Here is a 10,580-nt window from a genome sequence, read left to right as displayed (position 1 = left end):
GCGGTGCCTCTGCTACCCTGAGGCAATACCCCCTAGACTGACCATACCTAAACATTCGGAACTCATCTGTGAGTGTGTGACCTAAGGGCCCCTCCGTTACCTACGTCCTCCGTCACCGTCCCCTGCAGGACTGATTTCAACAGAAAGAAGCCAAGAACATGGATTGGACATGTTTATATAATCACCTAATTTTCATAGAGATCAACTAGAGATAAGTCGTTTTTACCTAAGCCCAAAAATTGGGTATATTTCTGCTGAACCGTGCTCGGTTTTTGTCCAGGGAGCTGGGTATCCATGGCAGGAGGGCGGGGGCGGTGGGACTGATCGTAAAACAGTCGGATAGCCTGTGGGGGAGACGGGAGAGAGCAAAAAGGGAACGAGCGAGTAATAGTTTCCGATTTTTGTTTATTCTTATCTGGCAGCGTTGTAAAATTTGAGTTAAATTTCCCAAATCAAGCATTGCGATAATGAGCTCAGAGAGTAAACTTTCTCGAGAAAAAGTCCGGCAGCTTTGCATCTCCATCTCGAGGGCTCTTATCTGGTGTTTCCTTACTCTGCTGCCGCTTCACTCCGACTCAAAGTCAGTGATTAGATTCCTTCAGTTTCTCGCGCGTGGCCATTCAGTCAGTGCCAATCAGTTACAGTGCACGTCCAGTTTCGGTGTCCTCCCTTGGGTCTAATTTGAGAGCTCAACCCCGAATTTTTTCCCCGTAAAGTGCCGCCTTTCAGCTCAGCCAAGGTTTGTTTTTTTTGTTTACAGACATTTGATTGGTTGAACCACGCCCTGTGCCTTTGTTTTTTTCGTAAATGCTGTTTTAAAGTATAAAAAATGAGAGACCAATGCAGATTTTTTTCGGCCTGTCTCGCGCATAAAACTGTACCTACCTGTCTGTCATGCATGGATAGACTACTTTACTAATACAGGTTGTCTAGCATCAGGATTTTCCCGATTTTCTCGATCTTATCAGGATTTGAGGTCAATCAGAATTTAATCCCGATTTCATCAGGATTTGAGGAAAAATCGGTCGTGAAATCAGGATTTGAGAAAAGTCGGCCGTCTAATCGGATTTTTTCATCAAGCTTTTCCTTCTAGAGTTCTGCTTTTTAAGTTTTCAATTTTTTCCGCCAAAAATCAGGATATAATCAGGATTTGGAAAAATTATGAAATTAGGTTTTAGCAGTCAAAAATCAGGATAAATCAGGATTTCATCAGGACTTCACGAAATGAAAAAAACACTAGACACCCTGTAAAAGTTATTCAGTTTTCACAGAAGAATGCGCTTTTTTTTATTTGCTTTCACTGTTGCCAAAAGAAATAGGTATTGCTTGGCAAAAGTTTTTCCGAGGAAAATTCAATTTTCCGGGGAACTAGTCCTTGATATATAGAGTGCCCACCGACGACGGTAATTTTTGAGGCAAGCAGCCCAAAATGTAATAAAAAACATATCGATGGCCAAATTGCAAAACCACGTATCTCCGTTGCCGTGTTTCAAAATATTTCCTCCTACTCTACTCTTTCAAAGAGAAACTAGCTAACATCATAGCTTGAAATTCATTCAGAATAGTCTGCTAACAGAGAAGCACAATCAAGGAAGTTTTCAAGAAATTACATTGACATGTTTCACAAAGGAACAATGAAGAATTACAGAAGGTTTGTAACGTTGCAAATGGAGATACGTTGTCTCGCGCCTAGGCCATCGATGTATCGCATGCAGAGCCGGATTTTCATTTTTAGCTGTAGGTCGAACTGGCGCTCTATACGTAGGCGCTCTCGGGCAGGGGCGCAGACTAGGAGTCCCACCCCCCCCCCCCCCCCCCGAAAAAGAGGAATGATGGGTGTGTGAGTTAAATGGGGGAAAAGTTTCAAATCCACCTTCACATATACCTACATGATTTTAAAATTAAACAAATTGCGAAAATATTAACACCGTAAAAAACTGGATTTGGAAAATAAAAATTGACAAAAGAGACGATGAGGAATGAATTTTTAATAACACTTGTAGGTACCTACCTACGTACTCAAAAATTTTGCGTCTGTCAATAAGTGTTGCGCCCTAAGGCTGCAAGCTATGTAGCGTAGCCTTATTGGGAGGTTGGCCTTAAAGGCTTTATGCTTAATCTGACCAGTTCGCCTTCAAAAATTTGGCAGGCAATTAGAGCGCCTTCGAAGCAGTAATTGTTGCTTGCGCCGATATGAGCATGTTCATTGGGCTCTGGCAGGAAGAAGGCATGCAATTGGTTTACTCGCTGCGTTTTACGCTTATTTCGACAGTTCACCTTCAAAAATTGGGCAGGCAACCTTACCTGTAGGTATTTTCAGATGCAGACCTGTGTACGTCATCTCCGAGACAAAATCTATTGGATTTGGCCAAAAAATCGAATCGATGTTCGACTTTCAACATCGTCGTTGACCTCAAATCAAAATCTACTTTTTTCGTCAAAAATTAAAATCAGAAGATTTTTGTTTCATTTTGCTCGGTCATGGCGAAAAAAATTTAGGTATGAGAAAGTGGAAACTCCGTGAAATATTTCATGAAATTTCACGAGGCTGTATAGGTGACATTTTTGAAAAATATGAAACAATTCATTTCAGAGGTGGGGTACCTATACAATTCGCACTGACAGATAATACCTAAACTACCCAAAAATCCTTATTTTTTCATCTGCCTCTGGGTTTCCATTTCTTTTTCTCCCGTGGGAAACATATCTATGTGAGTGCGATGAAAAAAGTAAAACGATGCATCTAAACGATCGACAATTATTTAGCCTGAGCTGAAAATATCTCTCAAGGTCTTTCATGTAATTTTAAAACTTCACGAAATTAAGCGCGTGAAATTTCACGATTCTATATTTCATGAAATTTTGCCACCCTGATTCGAGGTGTCATTGTCGTCCAAATCTAAACTTAGGTACTGTTGAGTGACGCACAAGTGTAGATACCTACTTAATCAGAAATGTCGCTGCGTCGCATTATTGCGTTGTGTTCTTATCACCAAAATATTCCTTAAAGGCCTCCTTTTTACAACAATTTAACCGCTGAAAAGCGGCAATGCTACATTGATATCATTATCGAGGCTGCCAAATCTGCTATCAAACAAACAAAAAATTATCGCAGCTTGTGTGCCCTAGCATCTGAATTAGATCAGAGCGTAATGGGTTCTCAAGCACTCGATACAGACAGCCCACAAAAATGATTCATATCCAAAACGGTCTCTGTTGCCGCTTAGCTCGCCTGGAGCATGAAGCTGCTAGCAGTGTTGCTGTTAACAATACAGCTGATATACAGATTGATCTACGGTTAAACGGCCAGATTGCAGGAGCGTGTTCTATGGATCAAATTAAGACATTTTTGTTGTACGAAGTTTTTTCCAAAAGTGTTCCCAGTCGAAGCTACGCCCCCCCCCCCCCCCCCCAAAAAAAAAAAAACTTGGAAAGTGAATTATTTTTGCCTGAATTTTGAAAACGGTTGTGAACCTATTCTCATGAAAATTCGCACCTCCCTGTAGTTTTATGGCCTGAATTCTTAGGTAAATGATTTAAAAAAAATCAAAATCTCAATTCAAAGAGAGGGTTCGGGACTGAGAAATATTCAGATATGGCAGATTAGAGGTAAGTAGGTGTAAGCGGCATTTGGTCATAATGTTGGCGAAAACTACTCAAATTGATTAATGTTCGTTTGTGGCTTTTTGCTCTCTAGATGCAAGAATTTAATAAACCAACCGCCCTCTATCCAGCTGTCAACGAGGTTGTTACGACTCCACCAGCTTCAGCCCCGCCTGCTTACAATCAAGTCATTGGACAACACGTAAGCGGCGTAGGCCGCGCTGAGGTCCATGAAATGGCCTCTCCTGGTTACAATCGTAAGCTTTTTCCGAAATATTGTTCTTATTTTTATCCCGAAGATGAGAAGATCCTGGTAAAAATTTTAAATTCTTGCCTAATCACCGCTGAAAAATTTAGCCGAGTACTTTTAGTACTTTCATTTTTCAATCTCCGTAAAGTTGCAATCGTTTATGAGCTCAAAGGAGGAGCTGCATGAAAAATGCTCGAACTTGAAAATGTTTGATACTAATTGGAAGTAATTGTAAGAGCGGAAAATAAAATTACGAGGCAAGGAGAAGAAAACGGATCTTAATCTTAATCTTACTTTACTTAGATGTCCAATACGGTGACTAATTCTACCGTGCTAAGGAGGAATGCCGTATGAACACTCCAGAGTTGCCAAATTTCCTGCGATAAAATGTTTATTTCTGAGGCAAGTTATGAATATTTTTCCTTGAAATTTTTAGGAACTTTAGGTGAAATTGCGATTAAAATTATCTGAAAAATTAGAAGGAAAATATTCGTATAAGTTTGCCAGGAAATTTGTGTTTTATCAAAGGAAATTTTGCAACGCCTGAGGGTTCATACGGTGTTTTTCGTTAGCACTGCAGAATTGTCCCGAGGCTTGCTGAAAACACGTGCTCCTCGGGTTGTATGGGTTTACATATCTTAAAAAAAGAGTCAGACGTACTTAAAATTGAAAAAAAAATCGAGTGTCATCACAGCCGAAGATAAAACAGACGTGAGCAGGCCTCGTTTTTTAACTTTCCTCTTGAATCTGAGAAACACATCATTGGCAGCATGTAATAGAGCGGAGCACTAAGAGAGAGTTCGTGAACGCGCGCCTAGCGCCATCGCGCCTTCAATTTTGCAGAATGCAACACGGACATCCATCAAGCACGAATAGTCGTATCTCTGCGCCGTCATCAACGCGCGGCCTTTGCCTTCCATGTTGTGTTGGCTCAGTTTCCTTTCTTTGTAGTGGTGTATTAAGGGCCGCATGAGCAACAGCCAATGATATAAGAAAGACGTTATCCTATCTCGAGTAAAATTTTCCGAAGAGTAGTCAATTTTTTGAGGGAGAAAAATAGTTTCGGGCGACTTTTCGTTAAATAACTGTTTCAAATAATTGGTACAGGAGCTCTGGCCAGTGTTCTGTAATTTACAGCGGGAAACTCCAGTTATGCATTGAGGTGCATCGTGAAAGAAATGGGATCCCAAAAACGGAATTCGTGAGTTTTGTGACCTAGAAACTCTCATACCTTCATTACCTTCAGTTCAATTAATTTTTCCATTATTATATCAAATTTTATTTGTTATATGTTGCTTCTTTTTCGTTCTAGACAGACTGTTTTGCATGATTTCCAAGATCCCTTCCTCATATTTCCATTGTGTTAATTCGTTCTCATTAAAATTTCCTTCAAATTTTCCTGAAATTATTTTTCTTTCAGAAATAACAGTCGAGGTTTTTCCGACTTTGGGAGCCGACCCTGCGTACATAAGGTGTCCTCACTGCAGAGAGGAAGTCATTACCAAAACCAACACAAGCTCACGCTGCTGTGCTCATGTTTGCTGCTGCACAATGCTCATAACAGGGTAAGTATACTCAAAGGATCTTTAGAATACTTTTGCACGATTAAAAAGAAATGATAAGGAAGATCCTTCCTCACACATGCTTCCTTTCTCACCATAGAAATTTCTTCTGGTTCCTTTTTATTTCGTTTGTGTGAGTGGACACTACTGTTTTCAGACATTGCTCGTAAATATACTTGGACCCAATCCTTTTAGAAATAGATCGGAGACAGTGGTATGGCGTGTTTTGCGATATATCGATTGATCTACCATTTAAACGGATGAAAAAGGATCGAGAAACAGGGTGTTTGCAACGAACACCTAAATAATCGATTATTTACCCTAGCTTCAAATAGGGAAATATCGATAATCGATCATTCACGCCTCACTCCTGATTGGAGGCGGTCTTTTGTTCTCCCTTCAGATTATTTTATCACTAAGTATTTGCTTTCTTGATACTGAATCTTTATTTAATTTTCCTATCACTGTTCTTGATGTGCGACCTCTACTCCATTCAATTTAACACGGCTTATTTTTACGGCCGTGCTTAGGAAAAACGCAGTATAGAACATTTGGATATTGCGAAAATTCCCCTGACAAAACAGTTGTTTTGGAAAAAGTTATGCACATTTTTCCTTGAATTTGTCAGAGAAAATTGCAAATAATATTGTTCATAAAATTGGGGGGGGGGGGGGGTATTTAAGTACACCATTCCCGCCGTATTTTATCCACGAGTCCAATGGTTCGCACGACCGGCGAATCACCGGAATTCTAAATAAAAAGGTCCAAAGCACTCGTTTCTCGGCTTAGGAAGCCTCGAGGAGCCTCGGGACCACGCGCAATCGATTTTACGCAGGATTCGACGATAATCTCAATACTTTTTCCCCGTCGTCCTAAATCAAGAAAAATCTACATTTAAATTGATTTAATGGAATAACTAGATAATCAAAGTTTTAAAAAAGAATTTATAAGTAAGTTGAAATCAAGTTCTTTAGCTAAATTTGATAAAAAGCTATTTGATATGGACCAACGGTATCAAAACCAACCAACGTCATTGATTTAGGTAACCTCCGATCGGGCTGAAACCAAGGTACTTAAATCCTTAGTAAAATGACCCGAAGGCTCCGATTTTCTAATTCAGAAAGCTCCACGAGTCCGGTTTGGTGCGCTCGATCGGTGTAAAACCCGCACTAGTTAATTTTTTTTAAAAAAAACCTGTATTTAACCGTTTCTCGGCTCAGGAAGCCTCGCCGAGCCTTGAGACCGAACGCAACCGATTATACGCCTCGATCTATGTAGGATTCGACACTAATTTCGAAATTTTATTTCCTGCACAAAATTGAGAAAAATCGAAGGTGATTAGGTACGTGGACTATTTTGGGGTCAAACTCGAAAGCTCTCCGATCGGGCTGAAACGAAGCTAGTCCCCGGTAAAATGAGTCGATGAGTCCGAATTTCCGGTCCAAAATGCTCCACGCGTCAACCCGTCCTGGCAGTCGCGTATAATCGTGGTTATTCGCGCATGCTCAAATCGGTCAGAAACACTCGTTTTTGACCGTTTCTCGGCTCAGAAAGCCTCGACGAGCCTCGGGACCGAACGCGACCAACTGTAAGTCTCGAACTATGTAGGATTCGCCACTAGGTATAATCTCGACTTTTTTCCCGGCTAAAATCTAGACAAATCGACAGGGTCAAAATAGAACGCGGTTGATAGTTTATTTAATATCTAGATTAAGGATTTTAAGTCGGACTAAAAATAATTGATTGATAATTTGATATCTTACAGAGGTTTGCCGTATCTTATCAGGGCCGCATTTAGCTACTTGCCGCCCCCTTCTTATTCGTTTCGAAACATCAATAAAACCATCAAGTGAACGTGCCGGAGGGGGAGGGGTACATTAGGCGCGATTACTTGTGTTGGACACATTTTGTGTGAAAGCCCTGTCAGCACTACTAGCAACAGTTCGCGGAACTTTGCGGGGAAGTTTATCTCTGTGTGAACAAGGCTTTCCATTTGTAAGAAATGAACGTAAAAATTGTGCAAGAATGAACATAAATGTGGTTTAATAATAATTTTAACCTCCGCCGCCGCGCTGACCGCATTGTGTTTGGCGCAATGCGTGAAGTATTCCTACAGTCTTGTAGGCGCTATGCGTTTCACGCCGACCGCCGCTGAACGTACTGTGTTTGACAGTTTGACGCAATGCGTGAAGTATTCCTGCAGTCTTGTAGGCGCTATGCGTTTCACGCCGACCGCCGCTGAACGTACTGTTTGACGCAATGCGTGAGGTTTCATGCAGTCTTGTAGGTGCTAATATGTGTTACAAGCCGACCGTCGCGCCGCACAGTGGATTGAGTCAATTAGAGAGGTCCGAAATGAAATTTTTGACAACAACTGCAAATGTTGATGTTTATTTCGTCACATTTTAAAGTTCAAGGGATGAAAATGGAAGGAAATTTCACGAGAAAACCAATGGAACCACTTGCAGAACACCAGATTCTTGTATATACGGAGTGAGTTACAAGCGTTTAAAGTTTCCATATTTTGTTCGACCTTTCTCATTGACTCAATTCACCGTGCGCCGCGCCGCGCTGCGCGCTGAGGGCTTCTCTTTTCCATCTCAAGTCCTCATCATCATTGCTCTCTGCGCCGCGCCGCGCCGCTCTATGCCAGATTGCGTGTTTGGTTTTTCTCTTAACTCAACTAATTAAAGGTGCTGCCTCTTGTGTCACCGAAAGGCGCTTTTCTCGTTTGTAATTTTTTTCTTATCCGATTTCTTTTATACCTACATTTAAAAAAAATGCAAAAGCCGCTCCTTAAACTTGCCGCCATGGGCCGCGGCCTATGTGGCCACCCCCTCAATTCGGCCCTGTATCTTATTCATAGGTATATGAACATCGGGAGAAGGATACAGCTGAAGTTAGAGAAATAATAATAAAATATTATCTTGTTCAGGTTGGGACAGGGACAGGGGAGATGGGTCAGGGGTATTTTAAGGTCAAAATTGAAAGTTTTCCAATTGAGCTGAAATTAGGCCAATCAAATGTAATACGACCCGAGAAGTCCGGTTCTGTGGTCTAAAAAGCTTCACACTCCAAGCTCCGCTTGTTCGCGCAACCGGCGGCGAATGACCGCGAATCGAGAATGGTCAAAAATTGAGGAGAAAAGGTTGAAAACAAATTTTGATTACCTACGCTTTAAAATGTTTAACATTGTATGATTATAGGATCTGCATACCTTTTTGCTGGGTGCCGTACTGCATGAAGTCTTGTGAGCGCACCACCCATCGCTGCCCCAAATGCAAAAAAATGCTTGGGACTCATCGCGGTTGAGGGAGGTGGACCTTCTACCTTCCGCCTAGTGCTGTTTTTATGCATTGCAAACAGGAGTTGAGAACAAGGTTACTGATGACCTGACTTTGCAACTGATAAGCCTGAAGAACCGAACATTACTTGATTTTAATTTCTTTCTTTGTAAAAAGAGGGATTAGAAATGAGATCAGCATTTCCCCTTAATTTTGATAAACATGAATCAAGGCATAAGGTTCAAATCATATTAAAAAATTTCTTTTCATTTTTTACAAGTTTGATAAATTAATAGTTTACTATACGATTTTATGTATTATTTTAAGTGCACATGCAAATTAAGTTTAATTTTAACCATTGGGACCATCCTGATGCAAATAGGTATGTAAGTATTTTTATCAAAAAAGGTCACATCAATTTTTAGAGTACAGCATAGCCATTATAACAATCTGATGGACTTTTTAAGTGCCTTATTGTGTGAGATATTGAGAATGCACTCTAGTCGCTGAAGAAAATTTTAAAAAATAATGTTTTTCAAACAAATGGATTTGTTAATCAATAGTTTGAGTCATGAAATTTATGAGTATTAGATAAATCATCTTATAATGTGTGTGTATCAGTTGATGACCATCATTAATTGTAGCAAATTTAGTCCATCCTTCTTTGATAAATTTCTCGTGATTAAATATGCATTTTTGGCTGAAATGCAAACAAGATTGGGACCCACTCAGCTAAATCTGAGTCACCGAATTCTTTAGGATTAAGTTACCATACATGTGTTTATTACTTGAAAAGGGTTTTAAAATTATTCTATTCTTTTTATAAATTTCTCAATATTAAATGTATACTTTCAACATGGAAATCTTTGTGTGTAGATCATCTGTTACCTGAAACCTAACTCTAAATGACCTCCATCCTTTAACCCCTAAGAGACTCGCTTATTTACAGTAGAACGGAAAAAAAAAAAATAGAAACAGCAGAAGTGATTACGGCTTGATGCACATCAGGTTTTTACCTTGTTTAATATTCTCAAGTCTGTTTTCAAATCCGCACCACACGTTTTGCAGAGTATGACAAGAATCATTCAGCATTTTGTTATAAAATTTATATTGTGCACTGATTGCTTTATTCTGTCCTAATTTGTCAGAGAAGAGATCTGGCTATTTACTTGACCAATTTTGACTTAATTTTTTAATGTGCACGTCAAATTCATGACTCTGCTTCAATTTTGATTACATTATTTTTTTTTTTCTCGCTACCCTAGGTTTTCACTTTAAAATTGAGTATAGACTGAAGGTATATTTGTAGTAGGTACCTGGCTTGATCAATTATCAATTAATCAGAATATGATGGAAAATTTGGTGGAGGGAGGCATTTTTTTAGAAACACATGCACCAAATAATTGGGCACCAAATAATTGGGCACCATCAAAGCAAATATTGATAGCTAAAGTGCAAAACCACACATCTCCGTTTGCGACATTGCAGACTTTCTGTCATACTATTTTTTCTTTGGACAACTAATCAGAGCAAATTTGAGAACTTTCTTGGTTTTCCTCTCTGTTCACAGAATGTTCTGTGTGAATTTCAAGCCACAAAGTTCTATTGTTTCTATTTGAAAAAATAAAATAGGAGCGGATATTTTGAAATACTGCAACAGAGATACATGGTTTCTTTGCTTCTAAAGATACTTTGGCCATCGATACATCATGAAAAATTTAATGAAGAGAAAAGAAAAGTAAAGTCATAGGCCATGGCAAATTTTTAATTTAAAAGAAGACTTTAACTCTTTTGGAATATGGTGCTGAATGAGATTGTGATTAACTAACAAAGTTGATATTAGTTGGTCAGACTTGAAGAAATTGATTTAGCTGCAACTTG

The 10,580-nt window shown here is 39.6% G+C and overlaps 1 protein-coding gene across 1 annotated transcript; it reads left to right on the top strand.

Moving 5' to 3' along the window:
* Window positions 1-584: 584 nt before the first annotated feature.
* On the top strand, window positions 585-9,562 carry LOC109041156 (lipopolysaccharide-induced tumor necrosis factor-alpha factor homolog). The gene is made up of 4 exons (XM_019057366.2): window positions 585-739; window positions 3,698-3,860; window positions 5,274-5,418; window positions 8,622-9,562. Exons 2-4 carry the CDS (start codon window positions 3,698-3,700, stop codon window positions 8,725-8,727), a joined length of 414 nt encoding a protein of 137 aa, XP_018912911.2. The 5' UTR covers window positions 585-739; the 3' UTR covers window positions 8,728-9,562.
* Window positions 9,563-10,580: the final 1,018 nt, after the last annotated feature.

The sequence above is a fragment of the Bemisia tabaci genome, chromosome 1 (assembly GCF_918797505.1).
Source record: "Bemisia tabaci chromosome 1, PGI_BMITA_v3".
Lineage (NCBI taxonomy): Eukaryota > Metazoa > Arthropoda > Insecta > Hemiptera > Aleyrodidae > Bemisia > Bemisia tabaci.
The sequence above is the reverse complement of the archived record's forward strand: the minus strand, read 5'-3'. Positions and strand labels throughout refer to the sequence as shown.